The sequence below is a fragment of the Malaclemys terrapin genome, chromosome 9 (genome assembly GCF_027887155.1).
Source record: "Malaclemys terrapin pileata isolate rMalTer1 chromosome 9, rMalTer1.hap1, whole genome shotgun sequence".
Classification (NCBI taxonomy): domain Eukaryota; kingdom Metazoa; phylum Chordata; order Testudines; family Emydidae; genus Malaclemys; species Malaclemys terrapin.
Window position 1 is genome coordinate 11,804,235 of NC_071513.1, and position 18,758 is coordinate 11,822,992.

General features: G+C 41.8%; 1 protein-coding gene across 1 annotated transcript in view; it reads right to left on the reverse strand.

The window, feature by feature from the left end:
- Positions 1 to 18,758, reverse strand: part of NRK (Nik related kinase) — a 126,928-nt gene that overhangs the window by 47,677 nt on the left and 60,493 nt on the right. Inside the window, exons 7-14 of the mRNA XM_054039718.1 lie at positions 18,546 to 18,676; positions 15,436 to 15,490; positions 12,198 to 12,276; positions 11,087 to 11,262; positions 8,845 to 8,917; positions 8,210 to 8,417; positions 7,105 to 7,269; positions 4,162 to 4,326 (exon numbers count right to left, since the gene is read on the reverse strand). Coding sequence (XP_053895693.1) covers positions 4,162 to 4,326; positions 7,105 to 7,269; positions 8,210 to 8,417; positions 8,845 to 8,917; positions 11,087 to 11,262; positions 12,198 to 12,276; positions 15,436 to 15,490; positions 18,546 to 18,676 — 1,052 coding nt within the window. The remainder of the gene's footprint in view (positions 1 to 4,161; positions 4,327 to 7,104; positions 7,270 to 8,209; positions 8,418 to 8,844; positions 8,918 to 11,086; positions 11,263 to 12,197; positions 12,277 to 15,435; positions 15,491 to 18,545; positions 18,677 to 18,758) is intronic.

Below are 18,758 nucleotides of genomic sequence, written 5' to 3' on the forward strand. Positions count from 1 at the left end.
AATAAAAATCACACACATTGCAGATAACAGCCTCAGTCCTGCCATCAGATCCCTGGGGGTGCACTCTGATGTCTGTGCAGAGCCACTTTGACTCTGACGGGACTCCGTGTGGGTGTAAGATCTGCCCACGTAGATCCAAGTGAAGGATCGATATCTACACAGTCTCCCTAATTTGAACCTCACCTTTTGCATGAAGCTTCCAATCTGCAGTAAAACTCGCTGCAGCATGGTACTCCCAAGTAAAAGTCTCATCTGTGAGATGCTTGGATTGCAATTTGTTTTCTTTCATGCCACCCAATGTATTATTAGTTGAGATCCCATAGGAGGAGGGGGACCTTTCCTTATGTCATTCCACAGGATTTAAAAATCTACATTGAATTCCCCCCCTCCGCCTTTTTTTTTTTTTTTTTTTTTTCAATGTGTGGTCTGCTGCACCCATTCCTTCTCCTCCTGATATATAGTCACCTGACCAACAAAGCAGACATTACTACAGGTGGTTTTCTGCATTAAAATACGTTATAGCATTTTATATAGTTTGGAATGTTAACCACACCACGTAAATTGGCAGATGAAAATGCCCTAAACTGTACAAAGATGCTTTCATTTCCAAAGGCCCTGCTCACTACAAAATTGCTTTCCCACAGTTTTGATCCTACAGCTCTTTCTGGTTTTACTCAACAGGACTAATTCCAGTTCTTTAGTGTAAACCTTGCGCCTTTCCTCTGATTTAGAAGGATAGGAACAGTTTTACAGAGCTACCCAGAGATTAATGCTAAATCATTCCTAGCTATTTTATGTCCAGATATTTTATTAGGTAGGTTTTTTTAATGCACCTATCACTGTATCTGGGTACTTATGCCTATGTTAGGAAGGGCATTAACACTGTTGGGAGCATATTCTAGGAACATGCTGATGACTGGTGATGGAGAATGATGCCCACTAGTCTCACAGATCTGTATTGGAAAAAGGACTTCATTAAAACAAACAAACTTCCAAAGTATACCAAGAACTTCGGGTGAAATTCTGGCCCCACTGATGTCAATGGCATCACTCCCATTGATTGCAGTGGGGCCAGGTTTTCATCCTTTGTATCCTCTATCAATAAAAGACAAGTCCCCCACCCCCACCCCCAGTCACTAGCAAGAAAAAAATAAAATATTAAAGTACTTTGGACTGTGACGGGTTGTGCCCCTTTAAGGTGCCACCTGATGTACTGGGATACCACTGAGCCCACCTGTTCCACCAGCCTGGGCCTTCTTTACCCTGTCTAGCTGAGCCAGGCTCTTAAGCCTTCTCTAGCAGACACACAGGCAGGGCTACACCCAGCTGCAGAACGACATAGACACTGAGATCAGCTCTGGGAAGACTCAGCTTAAGGGACTTGCCCCAGCACTCAAGTGCAGACCCAAAGGTATATTGTCTTGCGCCGTAATTTAGCCACAACCATTAACTGATTCTAAGTCATCCCTTTTTATAGCTAAACAAATGAATTCTCAAGAGTAGCTTCCGTGGTCATAATGAACAAATTTTTTTAGTTCTCTCTACTCAGCTGTAGAGCCAATGAGGGTTGGGCATGAGTGTATGTCAACAGTCATTTAACTAAAAGTACTAATGAACCTAACAAATTGGATTTCTGCAGAAAAAGCTCCGGAAGAGGGAGTAACCTCTGTCAGTATCCACGTTTTTTGTAGCGCAGAAGTTAGCACCTCTTTGGATAATAAAGCAGGCGAAAGTTCGATACAACTGATAAGTCCAATGAGACCTAATTTTTAGAGATGGTCAAAACATTTTGAATTGTTTTAAATGACGACAAACAAAAGTTGAACTGAAAAGCAATTGGCTTTTTTCCAAAATCTGACAAAAAAAATATTTTACCAGCTCCACTGATTTTTATTTAGCTGGGAGACCCTGCAATTCTTTTCCAACATGTTTTCAGAAAAATAGTGATGTACAAATATGATTAAATATAATCTATTGTCAAAAATAGAATAAATAAATGGCTGCAGTGTGGTACATTGAACACAAGAGACAATTAGTACTTGTGAAGAAATAGCATATTTATCTGATTCCCCTTATCTTTCTTCCCCAGTGATGCATATTTCCAGATGAGTCCAGCTATGTACAACTGGCAATGTCAGGATTCAATATTTAGCTTAAAATTTAACAGTAACCATATGAACTAAATTCTACAATACATTTTATTCAAATACAAAGAGGTCATTTATGGAATACATCCCAAAAAGAGATGAATATTTGAGTTGACATTTTGCTGTACGTTTTTCCCTTGGCTATCACAAACAGAAAGTTATATAGGCTCAACAGAGATGCATTGCTCCCCCCACCCCCCAGGAAGTTTAGCAGAAGCACAACATTTTTATTGACTCCTGTAGGTCTGTATTTAGTAAATAGCTCGCTTCTCTCTTTGTGGGCCCAACCTGCTGACACAGCCTTGGCTAGGTTTCCAAAACAAACATTGACTTCCAAAAGAGCTAATTCAGATTTCACTACATTATTTATTTACTTACTTAATGCAATAAACCTCTTGGAGAGGAGACATTTGTTTTTGATAGCTAAGTTGCACTTCAAACAGAATTATGCATTCTTCTGTTTTCACAAACAGCTACTGCAATAACACGCTTAGGTCTTTTGTTACCCTAAACTGATTTCATATCATTGCTTGGGTTTTTTGCAGTATTAAAATGTATCATTTCAAAATTCTAGCAAAATAGTTCATTTAATTTATCAGCAACGGAGGAAATCTTGTGAACATCTGCAGATCTCTTAATCTAAAGCTCATACACTGATAATGTCAGACTTCACTCATTTAGATACTGGAACAAAGTATGCTTATCAGCAGTGTTCTGCTTTCTAGACACACACACACACACACACACACACACACACACACACACACACACACACACACACACACACACACACACACACACACTTTCACAAAGCCTTTACTGAGATCTTTTGGAAGCTGCTTTGCTAGAAATATCACCCATACTGTTCATGCCCCATACTTTACACATAACTTCACGCAGGGCTTGATTCTGCAAGGTTCTAGCAAACTGCTTCCAATCCAGCAAAGCACTTCAGTACATGCTTAACTTTAATCACGTGGTAGTTCCACTGGCTGCAGGATTGAGCCCCTGGCTGGGAAGTTTAAAAAAGAGAAAAGGGGCTAAAAATTATAGGATAATATATACAATAAGGGAAGCAAAGGAGCTTTGGCTCCATGACAAGATGACACGATACAAACAATCAGTGGGATACACATATAAAGAATCCATTTTGTGGGCAAAAGCCTTTTTGAATTAGCAAAAAGAACTGAAGCACTATCTAAAGTAAGTCACTGACTACATGGTCATGCATTATCCATCAAATCTGAACTAATTAGGTAAAGAGACAAAGTGGTAGAGGGTAATATCTTTTGTTAGGTCCACTTCGGTTGGTGAAATAGACAAGATTTTGGGCTACACACAGCTCTTTTTCAAGTCTGGAAGAGCTCTGTGTAGCTCGAAAGCGTGTCTCTCTAACAGAAGTAGGCCCAATAAAAGACATCACCTCAACCATGTTGTGTCTCTAATATTCTGGGACCAACACAGTTACAACAACACTGCAAATAACTAACTAAAGATCTTTAAGTACAGTGAGTGGCAAAGGATGTCACATTGCTTGTTCGTTGGCAACAGGAATCTAGAGACCTGTGCTTGGGTTTAAATTATAGAGGAAAAAAGTTTGTGAATCTGAACTAGTTTTGCAAACCTAAAATCAGTCTCAGAGATTCACCAAATCTCATATGCCACAAGTTTCATTCATCCCTAGTTGGAAGGCAAGGACATGACAGCGAGAGAATGTAGATGGGTTACATGCCGTTGCAGAAAGTGGGCCAAACTGGCTGTGTGGAAGGATCTCACTATTCTCCTCTCCTTCATCAAATCCACTTTGATTTGGAGTAGAAGTAATGGAGAGAAAACCTGTACTCTACGGAGAGGTGGTAGCCAATCAGGCTTCATTGCGATATACGGTGCCTGGGAAGATACATACCTTTGGCCAGAATTGGGTTAAGGTTTATCCAAAAGACCAATCAATTCCCTTCCTCTGAGTTACCTGCACATCACAAAATGTAACTGTAACAATCTGTTATGCGAGTACCTCTTTGCTTGTAATGCTTGGCGGAGGCTGTGATGCTGGACTCGAGCTCTTTGGAAGCTCTTTCTTTTTTTGCTTGTGGTCGTGCTGAAGAGACAGCAGTTGGGTCTGATCTTTGGGAAGAGTCCGATGTAACTTCTTATTGTGTTGCACTTCTTCCACCTTTTTCTAAAAACAAGACGATGTTAACATTTTCATTTTTTAAACATTCCTAGTGGGATTCTTAAAGGGGCTCGCGTGAGCTGAATTTCAGTAGGAGTCGGGTACCCAACTCTCTTAGGTCCCCTTTGAAAATGGATAGAATCCTGGATCTTGCGAAGTCTGATATAAACCAAAACTTCCTGCATTTGCATTTAAAAGAAGTATAACCTAAAACAATAACGAAAAAGCTCCCCTGCCAGCTCCAAAGTGTTCGCTTAATATTTTTCATTGGTGCCTTTCTAATACTCTTATGACTTTTCCAAAAGCCAGTGGCTTTATTGAACGTTATAGTTTTGAAGGGTTCCAAGTTTCCAATTCAATATAAGCAATTCACCTGTTAAAACACAGTGAAAACACTGTGGAAAAATGCTAGACTTGGCGTCTGTTACAAGATCAAGATGGTGAAAATATTTCCATTTCAACTTCATTTCATGAGGGAGAAAGTGGGATTGGTTATATTCAGAAGGAAAATAAAGGAGCTGGGGATTTACATTAAAGATGGGCTGATGTTTGTGGGAAACATATAGGATAACTATATTTTCAATCACGTCAAAAGTAATTGACTGGGATTATTTTAATTGTATACCATACATCATATAGTTTCTTGAGTATACAAGTTCACTAACTTATTCAGAAAGTGCATGTGTGTGTGTGTGTGTGTGTTGCGGGGTGTGTGTGTGTGTGTGTGTGTTTCCTGGACCACCTTTTCCAGGAGGACAAGATGAAATAGAAGACAGAAGACATATGCCCCAAGCCCATCTCATGTACATTGTGCTCAGAGGATTCTGCATTGTATTCCATTTCCATCTTTTGATTGTTTTATGTAATCATCACTTTCAAGGAACAGAAGAAATATCCCAGGTCTGATGCTTTCTGGCAGTATCCTATTGTATGTATTAAGACTTTCAAATTTTCTGACTTTACTGGGAAATATAATCCAATCTAAATCAACAGGAAATGCATATAAAGAAAGGGCTAGACTTGCACTGCTCACACAGAAGCCGGAAAGCTGCCATGATGGGGCAGGTACATCCTTTTATGTAGAGAGGTCCCCAGATGTATGCCAGATTTGGCATACACCACCCTCTCTTGGCCTTCCCCAGCATGAAAGATAAGTGGGAGCTGGGGATAGGAGGGTGCTGTACTCCAGTCATCCCAGGTGTGACGGTGTACCCCATAAGGCTTCATAGGAATATGCTTATGAAAGTATATATGATATAACTGGAATATGTTTTATGCTACATATGCCATGTAACATATCTCTGTAGAGGTTATGATCTACTGAATCTATTCATCCTATTTGTATGCATGTATCATTTTTGTATTCAAAGTTATGAATATTGGCTGGGCACTGGCTTGATTTTTAAGTAGCCTTTGTAAAGCATTTGGTCAGCGTCTTGAGAAAGGAATGTGCAAATTAAGTGTCCAATCAAGAAGCACTTGAGGGACAATGGATCTTGGGAGGCTCCAATCCACATAAGACGTCTACATGAGGACCTTCAAGGGAGCAGGTAAGCCATGGCTGCTGCCTGTAAAAACTGAGTCATGCATGGACATGTGACTTGCCCATGTGACTCTAAAACTCCATCTTGGAGCTGGACTTTGCATAGGGGAGAGGAGGGGGTCTGCACCCAGAGGAAAAAGTCTATTTAAACCCCTGGGAGACCCCTCCATTTGGTCTTCAGCTGGTTAAAGAGAGAGCCTCTCCACCCCCAAGGATACCTGAAGGAGACTGGAACAAAGGACAGTAACTACAGGGGGTGTGATGATTGCTGGACCCAGACTAGTCTGTAAAAGGAAGCTTACTGGAACTGGTGAGGTTTTATCTGTATTCAGTTTTCTTAGACATAGACTGGCATGTTCTATTTTATTTTACTTGGTAATTCACTTTATTCTGTCTATCACTACTTGGAACCACTTAAATCCCACTTTCTGTATTTAATAAAATCACTTTTTACTTATTAATTAACCCAAGTATGTATTAATACCTGGGTGTGTGTGGGGGGGAAAACAGCTGTGCACATCTCTCTCAGTGGTTATAGAGGGCGAACAATTTATGAGTTTACCTTGTATAAGCTTTATACAGGGTAAAATGGATTTATTTGGGGTTTGGACCCCATTGGGAGTTGGGTTTCTGAGTGTTAAAGACAGGAACATTTCTCAAGTTGCTTTCAGCTAAGTCTGCAGCTTTGGGGCACATGGTTCAGACCCTGGGTCTGTGTTGGAGCAGACTGGCATGTCTGGCTCAACAAGACAGGTGCTGGAGTCCCAGGCTGGCAGGGAAAGCAGGGGCAGAAGTAGTCTTGGCACATCAGTTGGCAGTTCCCAAGGGGGTTTCTGTGATCTAACTCGTCACACCAGGTCAGTGCACAGCCTCTATGGGGGCGTTCTTAGTAATTTTCGACATGCACCGTAGTAGAGTAGGCCTTAAGGCATGAGCTGAAGGAGAGGAGGGTTGTGGTTTTACAGACCAGTTCAGTAAGGAAGTTTTACAAGTAAGGAACAGCATGGAAATAACTGCAAAACTTAGGGAGACGAGATCTGGCATTGCTGAAGGAATGGAGATGATTCAACACTATACAAGTAGAGAGGGGCAGAGTTGCCAGGGGCTGTTAAGGTGAGGAAATGAAAAAAGCCCCTCTATATGGTCCCTGACCTATAGGAACGAGACTCCATTAATGAACTTAGATTTCAGCCACAGAAACAAGGAGCCATGAATTGCACCAGTAAGTCCTAGAGTTATACCTGCTTCCTTTCTGATTTCCTCTGTCCGTCCACTTTGCACATTTCCTCATCAACAATTCTTCTGTCATCTTCACACTTTTCATCTCTCCGCTGAACTGCCTTAATTTCTGGCCATCTCTGCTCACATTCTTGCTGCTTCCGGAGCTCTTCTTCTCTCTTCTGATGCTGAATAAGTGCCAGGGAATAACATTGTTCATTTTAAATTTTACTTCTTTGCTTAAAGATTATTAGTTATGCAATTAGCTATACACTTTTTATTCATAATTATGAGACATTCCCAAAACAGAAGGCCCAAAAACTCTGTTCCTGGAATATAATCAGTGGTGGAGGTGGGGGAAACACTTGTTATGTAGTCTAATATGACCCTACAGAAGTTGGTGGTTGTGTTTACTATTAAAATAACCATAAAGCTTCAGGGATTATATCCTGGCCACACTGCAGTCAATGGGAGTTTTGTCAATGGCAGTTTTGCCATTAATAGTAATGGTACCAGGATTTAACCATTGCTGTCTGGTCAACAAGCTCCAATCGTAGAATTCCTTATTTCAGCACATGGCATTTTGATAGGGAAGAATTATCTGGAGTGCTTAGATATTGTTGGAGCAGTCTGGTGTTTCAAAAGCATCAGCTTACCTGTCCTATAATGGCTTCAGAAGCCAAGAAAAGACATGACTCTGATTTAGCAACTGCAATGCAGCACGATGAAAGCAGAGGGCAATCCTATCACAGGTACCAGCGTAGTTTGGACTCACAAGTATAGATTTGAACTTGGATTATGCACAAGAGCAAGGGAATAAGAATTCCCCCTCTGTTTTGCCTACCCATTCCTGGGGTCCAACCACACTGAAGTAAGTGGGGTTACACATCAACTGCCCAGAGCACATGGGCAGGGAGTTAGCAGGAAGTGGGTAGAACCTTTAAAAAAAACTGATTAATCTCAGCGGTCAGAAGCCACAAATTTCTACCAGGGTTAAAGATTCCAAACCAGCTGGTGACGAGAATTTAACACGGCTTCTTTTTCTTTCAAAACCTATTCTTGAAATTGGCATATTTTCATTTGTCACGGATTGATATACGTGGATTACAAATACGAGCCATTTCCTACATCCTCCAGCCTCTTCCTCCGCTCTTTTTCTTGCTCGATTCGTTTCTGCCGATCTGCCTGCAGTTGCTTTTTGTATTTCTCCTGGTCCTTTAGCTGCTGCTGCTGGAGCTGCTGCTGTCGATGAGGGTCAGACCGATTTTTGTTCTCCTGCTGCAGCCTCAGAAATTCACGACGGAGCGTTGATTCACCAGGGAGATTAACTATGGAACTGAAACAAAAGGGAAGTTTCTATAAGACTCACCATAACATTAACAAGTATAACATGTCGCTGGGAAATGGCTTGCTGCCTGTGCTAACAAATGTAAATATTCCAATAAATCTCCACAGAATCATTCTCTGTAGGTTGGCCATGCTTCGGTATTTACTGTACTACACTACAAAATCCAGACTGAAGCGGATTATCTGCATCTTTGAGACATTCCCTCCCCATTGCTGGGTAATTATGAAAACAACATTTGACAGACACTTTACACTCAACATTTAGATGCAACAGCTACAAACCAGTTATTGCTAACTGGGTACCACAGATCATTGGGGGTTAGAATATGGTAAGAAAACCCATCTAGCTGAGGAGAGATGCCTTTGATGAAAATGCCTTGGTTAGTCCAATATTACACACAGCTAATAAAATTAACCTTGGTTCTCCTTCATCTTCATCCAGTTCATCATCTTCTTCCTCACTTCCAGTATACTCATACTCTGTTTCGTCTATAAAAAAACAAACAACAAAACCCAGATAAGGAGTATATTACCTCCCGATACTAACCTAAGTAATGGTTCCACAGAATCACAGCAAATTACTTTAGGGTCCGATTCAGAACCCACTGAAGCCAATGACAGGCTTGTTTTGACTTCAATGGACTTCGGATCAGGGCCCTTTATGTATCAGATTTTAAGAGTCTTAAAAGTGTAATGGAAGAAGGAAAAGAAAGACATCTTCAGCTAGTCATTAATGGAACTCCTTACGGAAGGAGTAGATCATTCAGATGATTACAGATGGGTTACCAAGTTTTTCAACGTTAGGTCACCCATTCAAACCCAGCTCAGGTGATCTGGGAAAGTCAATATGAGTTGGGAAACGAACTCCTTTAGAGACCTTTGAAAATGGAAGGCTAAAATGTTGTTCCAATTGAGTGGTCTACATTAAATGGGTTTCATCGATCTAGTCTACTTTTCAGTAAGCAGGTGTCCACATTGGAACCAATTAGAAGAAGCCAAAAAAACGGTGGCACTATCTGCAGAAGGGTGCCTCCGAACAGGATTGGAGGGAGGATGTTAGGAAGCTTGCACTGCCATTGCCTGCCATGCTATGCCCGTTTTGTGGATGAACAGAGGCCTTCAGTCAATCCAGCCCTAAATTCATATGAAAATTAATAAAAATAATTAAATACAAAAGAGAAACACCTTGTTCACTGGTTAATTTGAGCTTTAGTATAAACAGCTCATAAAGAAGCAAAGTTGTAACTCTGAAGTTCTTTCCAACTTTTATCATGAAGGCAGTTCTTTGAAGTTTTAATTTCATCCCAACACGATCAGCATCTTTAATTCCAGCTGGACACAATGTGAAAGTGGGTCTCTGCAACTTTTTTTGAAAGTCACTGAAGTGTATAATGAATAGTGACATTGCTCACCGACTATAAGTAGGAATTCCCCCCACAATGTAGTTTTCTAGCATTTATGACAGGTTTCAGAGTAGCAGCCGTGTTAGTCTGTATCCGCAAAAAGAACAGGAGTACTTGTGGCACCTTAGAGACTAACAATTTTATTAGAGCATAAGCTTTCATGGACTACAAGAAGTGGGCTGTAGTCCACGAAAGCTTATGCTCTAATAAATTTGTTAGTCTCTAAGGTGCCACAAGTACTCCTGTTCTTTTTTCTAGCATTTATGTGTAATTATTACCATTAGCTTTTTCACAAGTGGCAAATGTGTAACCTTTTAATAAGTTGTTTTCCTACTCATGTTTGCTACTGCTCAAAATGCTTTGAGATCCTCAAATGATAGGTGCTATAGAATGTAGTATTATTATTTCAGTAAGTAAATTATACCTTGCAGCAATAGTTTCATTTCACATACAAAAAATCTCATTGTGTCAAACCAATACTTAGACTTTATACAGTACTTTTAATCTTCATTACACTTTACAAACAGGCTCTAATATTCAACTAATCTTCACAATGCCCTTGTGAGGTATAAAATATACAGATGGAGAGAGAGAGGCGGAGATGTTGAGTGGCCACTAGACCATGGCTCTCTCTCTCTATGCTGCATGGCTGATATCATGCAACATATGGTCATTTATTCAATATCAATCATTTAGTCCAAAACAGATTATTTTCTAAATTTTGCTTTGGAGAACAAAGTTAGAGTTTGTTTTAGTTGTTACAAATTCAGATTCTTGGTTTTGGACAAATCAGTAGGTTGGAAGCCCAGGTAGGAGTAAAACAAGGATATGGATTTATTGATCTCTTCTGTGTGATTTAGTCACTTGGGGCCCAGATTTTCAAAAGAGCTCAGCTCCTGCAGCTCTTGTAGAGACATTTACATCCTGATTTTCAATGCACTTAATGCACTGAGCTCCTTTGAAAAGCCGGACATTTATCTAGGTGATTTCATGGGAACTGATTTCTGTTGAAAATCTGGGCCCAGCTGAGTGCTGAACCCTTCTTAAAATTCCAGCCTTGGGTCTGATCCTGCAATCAGCTCCATGCAGACACATGCTGTGGGTGAAATCCTGCCACCACTGAGGTCACTTGCAACTTGCAAGACTCTCATTGTCTTCAATGGGACCAGAATTTCACCGTGTCTGCATAGAGCTCCACCTTCCGTAAGGCTCTGTGCAGGATGAGGGCCTACGTTTGTATTATTTTTAACCTGACCTTTCTCTCCCTTTTTCTTCCTGGTCCTGTCCAGGTGGTCTTTCAGCATGATGCGCACTTGCCGTTCATTCTGCATGTCTCGGATAAAGGAATGCTTAAGCAAAGTTTCAGTGGATGGACGATGCAAGTAATTTTTAACAAGGCAACTTTCAACAAAATTAAGAAATTTCTTGGACCTGGGGGAAAAACAACAACAAACAAACAAAATCAGATGAAAATAAAATTTTGCTTAAATTAACAAAGTACCTTTCACCCTGCAGGATCCCAAGACGCTGTATTTACAAAGTTTGCTTTGGCTAGCACAAAAGCACAGCCTCCTCTGGGGTGGAATACAGCAGCAGTTTTATCAGTATATCACACCACTACCTGAAAGTTCAGGACACAGAGCAAGAAAGAATTCTAGGACAAATTCTGCTCTCTGTGACATTCCGGTGAATTTACACCAATGTAACCGAGGGCAGAATTTCACCTCCTGTATCCAGTTGAAATAGTAGGGGAAATTTAAGGAGGCAGTAATTACCTAAATTGGATTTGGACTATAATAATGAGACTATCACCGCTTCTCTTACAAAAAGTCCATAATGACCATACATATCAAAGATCACAATTTTATGTCTCATCTGAAAGACAAACACAATTCTCCCTAAATTCATGCTAGGGAATGTGTTCATTACTGATGTATCTGAATACAGTGCCACCTTCTGGCCCACCAACACTACTGCCTGCAGCACCCTGGGTTTTCCTTGGAGGTCTTCTGATAAATACTGATCAAAGCAACCCCACGTAAGCCATGTCTACATTGAAATTTCAGCCACCAGTGCAAGTCCCTAGCGTAGAGAAGGCACAGGTTACACCAAGGCAGTGCAATTTGTACCAGGGCAGCTTAGCTGGGTTTCAAATTGGGGTAATCTGCCCCAGTGCAGATCATGCTTCTCAAATATGAATTGTGTCTATACTTGGAGCTCACATCAGTAGCAGAGGGGATTATATCAGTAGCAGAAATACCAGCGTAGACAAGACCTCATTTGTAAGATTTGATAAGATCACAGTCTCTGATCAAAAACCCACAGAAGCCTGAGGCTGCTAAAATATATTTTAAAAATATCTTTACCATTTTCTGGATTTCAGTTTTGGGGGAGGGTTTCGTGGAATGAGAAACAGAGCTCTCATGGGATGCATATCGCACAGGGCTGCAAAGGAAAACACAAGCTATTAAAGAGTACGTGAAAGCAGTGCCAGGTTTCCCCTGGCCTTTGACCCCTCTGACATACCCAGGGTGCGTAATAGCTCTTTCTGATATGAGAAGTAGCAGCCCTTTAACATTCCTCCTGTTGTAAAGGATGGAAGTGTCCTTCAATTCTATTCAGTGGAATTCACTGCCCAGAGGAGGAAAAGCTTTGCAGCACAGGAGGGTTTTGAGTGGGCCGGACTGTACATTGCGATAGCTGAGATGTAAGGATTCAGTAAAAGGAAGGACTCCATTGAAATGATTAATGCAGCCCTTCAGACTTTTAAGGCTTTATATCTCTGTTCAAAACAAAGGCCAAAGAATGCTTGACTGGATTATAAAACAAGCACATTTTCATAGCGATGAGAGGACATTTACGCCTAAATGGGAAAGTCAAACTCTGGATCAGAATGTTTATCTATTTTAATATGCCTGGTTTACAGCTGAGATAAACAATAAGCTAGTTGTTATCAAACCTCCTCGCTCTATAGCACGCGACATAAGGGAAAAAGAAGGAAGAGAGAAAGCTGGCATGGGAACTGGTACATTGCTCTATTGGAGCTGGGCATATGGCTAAGAACCTGTTTTGGCTACACTGTTAGGGTGACCAGATGTCCCGATTTTATAGGGACAGTCCCGATTTTTGGGTCTTTTTCTTATATAGGCTCCTATTACCCCCCACCCCCGTCCCGATTTTTCACATTTGCTGTCTGGTCACCCTATATGCTGTATTTAAGGACTTTGTGCCCACTTATTACACCAATTGGTGCTTTCTAAAGTTTCCATCGCTGGGTTTGGTACACTGGTTTTTTTTCTATACACCCACTCCTCGTTTAGTTGTAGAAAGTCAACGCTGAAAACAGCACTAAAAAGTAAATCCTGTCCTATCCCAGAAAGTCCACCCCGTACATTTCACTGAACATTCCCAATGTGTCACGTTTGCTGGGTGTGGAGTGGAAATGTTGGCGGAGGGTTGCCCCTCCAAAATGCTACTGCAGGCTGAATGACACGGATGGGGACTATCAGGCCCGACCATCTCAGGGACGTGGGTGTAAATCAGAAGTAACTCTATGGCTACATCTACTCTACACGTTGGAGGTGCGAGTCCTCTGCCCGTGGATACTTACTCTTGTAGAGCTAGGGGGAGCATAAATAGCAGGGGATGGGCGGCAGCAGCAGAAGCATGGCTTAGCCGTGCCGCGTACAAACCTGCCTGACACGGGGGAGTACACAGTTGGCATGGCTCAGCCATGCCTCAGCTGCCGCCAACCGTACTACTGCAGTTGCACTGCTATTGATACTCGTTCTAGCTTGATGCGAGCTAGTGCAAGTGCGTGTATATGAGCGGGGGAATGACAACCCTGGCTCGGAATGTAGATGTAGCCTATTAAAGGCAATGGAACCCCACTAGCGTAGAACAGGTGTGAGAGAAGCATCAGGCTCTATTATCTCTTTGTTTCCTGGTGTTCTGACACCTGTCTGTCTGTATCCACCTAGTGTCTCTTGTCTGATACTTGGATTGTAAGCTCTTTGGGGGCAGGGACTGTTCTGTGTCTGTACAGTGCCTAACACACTGGAGTTCTGGTCTATGCCTGGGGCTCCTAGGTGCTACCTCAATAGAAATAATAAATACACTATTGCACCATCCCTAAAATTTGCCTACTAGCATTAGCCCGTGTGAAAATACAATAAATAAATACAACTGAAATGAGGAAATATGGTGTGAAGTAAGAACGTTTGTTACATAAAAAAGATTCATGCCTCTAAGATTCATGCCTCAAGACTAAGGTCTAGCTAGACTGGAGGGTGATTTGTGAAAATGCTTTAGAACTCAGTTTGGCCTGACTTGTATCTTGACTGGTTGATAAACACAGCCCAGGTGCTCTCTAGCATAGGCCAGGTCCTAGACTATAAATAGGATCCCCTCCAGCAGGTTCAGCAATTGCCAAACACCCCTATTGTGTCTTCACACCATTATGCTGCAGAACATCCCACATGCCTTGTGCTCCTAGGCACAAACCTACCCTGTTGCACAAGGGTAATAGTCTACAACAATGCTAGATAACCAGGACCCTGCATCTAAATTACATTCTACAATTGTGTCTTATATCAGGAGTATCTGACTTCGGTAGATAATATTGAAAGAAAATTTATGCCAGAAGCAAGCTGACAGAATTGTGGTGCCATGTGGCTGTAGGAGAGTGTCTGGAGGAACAAGAAAATTGCAGGAGGGGGGAGATCATGGAAGCAAATCAGAATTGTGATTGACGTGTGGCTGAAGTATTTTTGCTGTTCTGGGGTGGGGAGTCTCACTCCACAGATCTCCAAAATTGCTTTGAGGGGGGAATAGATGTAATCATTGTGAAACTCAGGCGTGAGCAAGGCACTTACTCCAGACCAAAATTCTATTCTCTAGGGGGCCCCATTCTCCATTACACTGCACCTCAGACAGCCACTTACACCAGTGCAAAGCGGGAGTGAAACACTCCCATTCAGATCTGATCGTGTTTCGCTTCAGTAGCATTTTCACTTTGCATGACTGCATGGGCTGCAGCGCAATGGAGAACTGGGAAGGCCAAAGAGGTGGATTAGCCCACCCACTGATGCACCGTGAAGGTGAATAGCTCTTTCTTGACACTGGCCCCTAATCCAACCTCCTGGAGGAATCCTCCATCTGGAATTACAGGGTGAAGACTCGTGCCACAACAGGAAGGGGGACCATTTTCAAGGGATGCTTTTCTCTGTAGAAGCCCCAGAACTAAAACTGTCCCACATTTACGCTGAAGCTTTAATCGCTCTTGCTCATCTATATCTACATATAACGATCAATGAAGTGACACTACTAAACTCAGCTCTAGAAGGCAACATATGGCTTCCCTATCTTCCCAAAGGCAGGCAAGGAGTGAAGAAACAGAAGGAGAGAATCAAAAGAAAAAAAGGGTGAGCAAAGGAGCAAAGATAGGAAAAGAGTCAAATAACTAATTATTTGAAAAGAGGCAGTCAGAGCTGAACCCGGTATACACACCCTACACGAGCAGGAGATAACCTAACCTAGCAGGACAGAACGTGTCTATGAAATTTAGGCTAACTATTTAACAAAGAACTATACCCAGTCACTTACGAGGAGCTCCTTCTGCCATTTCTATAGCTGTGATTCCCAGAGACCACAAGTCACTCTGTAGGAAAAGAAACCGTGAATGACGTAACTTGTAGTATGTAGGGTTAAAAAAACCATAATGCTTGCCTAGAGTTCCATGGAAGGGTCTTTTCTTGTGAGCGACATCCATTTTGATCCCTCCCGTTCCCAGCTGAGCCTGTAGGAAATGTGCTAATGGACCGCTTTCCATTTCCCACACAACTTGGAACAGCTGATTCATCCTTGAAATAACCAGCCCCGAAATACAGACCTTTCATCTTTAAAACAAAAGTTCCAGAATATAGAAGGGCCCATGTGAAGTCATGGCCCAGATTCTCTCCTCTGTTACAGAAGAGGTGCACAGGTGAGACCCCACTGGGCCAAATACTGCTCTCACCCCACTGCTTTCCTACACTGGTTGAAGGGAGATGGCAGTCAGGCCCATGGAAGGTATTTCAATCCATGGACAAGTTACCAGCCAGTGGGAAGAAAAGCAGAACTATGCATTCAGATTTACATAGAAATATAAACTTAGTTCATTTAGGTATGACTGAAGTCTCCTCTATGAATATTACATGGCATCATAAACCCAAGTGGCCAGATTCTGATCACAAAGGTGTAAATCAGGAGTAATGCTATTCACTTTAAGGACGTAACCAGGCTTCCACTTGCTTAGTGGTGTGCAACACTTCTCTCTTTTTGTGGACATATGCACCTAGGCAGATACATTTATCCAAATAAATTTATGGGAGATCTCTATGATTATTATGTAAAAGATAAGGACACCCTGAAGTCTCATAGCACTTTGTTAAGCAGAAAATGAGACAAAATACCGGCAGAAGAAAAATCCTTGGAGACTTGGAGCAAAAGTCCTTAATCGACAGCTACTCATGCCCGACCTTGCCCTAAGACGACACCTTCACAATGTATACAGTGCCAAGCCAACCCACAGAGCTTTACAAGGCTAGAAACAGCTTGCATTGCAGACTGTGGGCCTGATCCTGAGGAGGACACTGGATTTCAGTGGGAGCTGAAGAGGGTTCAGGCTCAGATCCTGTGTCATTTAACTAATGACTGAAAGCAAGAAAAGGGAGGTCTTTCAGAAAAAGTGCTAAACGAATGGCCACCCACTGTAGTACAGTAAGGGTATGTCTTCACTACCCGCCGGATCGGCGGGCAGTGATCGATCCAGCGGGGATCAATTTATCACGTCTAGTGTAGACGCGATAAATCAACCCCCGAGTGCTCTCCCGTCGACTCCTGTACTCCACCTCCGCAAGAGGCACAGGTGGAGTCGACGGGGAAGTAACAGCAGTTGACTCACTTTGGTGAAGACACCACGGTAAGTCGATCTAAGTATGTCGACTTCAGCCACGTTATTCACGTAGCTGAAGTTGCATAACTTAAATCGATCTCCCCCCAGTGTAGGCCAGGGCTTAGACTCTGGTGATGATGGGACATGCACGCAAGCTTCAGATAACCTTGGGCTGATGCTTAGGGGTGTACGGAGAAACCAGGCTAGTGAGCTAGGAAGGGCTGCATTTTTTGGTGGGATGTTTTTTTTATTTTTGAAAAGCAGGACCCGTGAGAAGTCATGGGCATAGCAGAACAGCTTCCTGCTTTTCACTCACCATATCAGCAATGTTTATAAATACTTGTCCTAGTCCACGCTTCGGAATAACAACGCTGTCTCTGAATCAGCACTTTGGAAACCCCCGGCTGATCAGCGCTGGACTGCAGTCTGGGGAATCTGGCTGGAGCTAGGGCAATGTGGGCATAAGTTATTCAACACAGGTAAACCACACAAACTGGGGAGACCCTTCAGTCATCACTAGAAAATGTGCTAAATAGGAATAGAATTGGGGGTACAGATGGGAGCTAACAGATAAATTTCTTGAGTCTTTGGCATAAGATTTATATAGTATGAAAAAGGCAATGAATAAGTCTTTGGACCTGATTCTCTCTTATGTGAAGATGCCTTTAAATGGGTGAAAGGCCATTTTTCAACAGTGGCAAAGCAGTGTAAATCAGAATCATGCCCTTTGACTCAGTAGAAGACAGAGGTACTAATATGAGCTCTGAATATGCCACAGCTGCAATAACAGATGTAATTTTGATGATCCTTGTGTTACCCAGTTGTTATAAGGACAAGATACACAAAAGAAGTCAACCAGCCCAACACAAGGACTTGGAGAGAAGAGTCATTCAGAAAGCATTCTTTGGAAATTGTCCTAAGTGGTGTGTGCAGATATGTAAATGATGACAGTGGTGCAAGCAATTCAACCAGAGGCTGACAAACAGTATCATGTGCCTCTTTAGAGCCAAATCAGCATATTATAATAGTAAGGGGGACAGCCAGAGAATTTTCTGATAGCCATTATATGGTATCCAAATTACAGTGTGCCCAGATGGCCTCAGAAGAATAACAAATACTCTATTTCTTTGGGGTCAGTGAGGAGGATATTTGGTTCATGGTTGTACAGTGACATTAATGAGTTGAGAGAGTATCTCACCAAGAAAACAGTCCGGATATAGTCATAAGGACAAGACCCATATACTCATTCAGACTTTTTCTCCCAGGAGCATGATTGTGGGGAATGGTTAGTGATCTTTTCTGGAGTGAGGAGTCTTTTGTTGATCTAAGCTAATAATTATACATGTGATATTATTGTAAAATTACCCCGGGGACTGTGCAATAAGCATAAGGGAAAATAATTTGCTATCACAGAGGAAAGAAGCCATGTTAACGATACACTGCTTCCTAATCACCCTTTTTAGGCCTTTTCACCCTAGCCATCTCTAGATATTGTGTCTTGATTTCAGAGAATGAAATGTACGAAAGTATCGCTTATTCTAAACATCTTTGTATTTCATTTTGTACGTTAACGGTTCACAAAGAAAATAAATTCATATTGAAACTCCTCTTTTTTTTTTGGTCACAAACCGCATATTAAAAATACAGCTCTTTGCATGACTGTGGTTTTAAGGGAAGGTGACGCCTTTTTTCAATGCTTTCGGTTAACAACTTGAAAAGGATGTCAACAGCAAAAACTTGTTTACTTTACTATTGATTCTAAATTCCTAACAACACTCACTCTGTAATCATATGTTGAGTCTTGGTTCTCCTCGCAAGCTATGACCTCGGGCGCCATCCAATAGGGAGTTCCGATGAATGTATTTCTTCTCCCAATCGTCCTATCCAGTTGAGCGCTTACCCCAAAATCCACTGCAGAGTTAAGCAAGCGTAAAGTAATGAGCCAAGTGCTGAATTCATAGGACAAAGTGTCCGATACATAATTGCTTCTGCT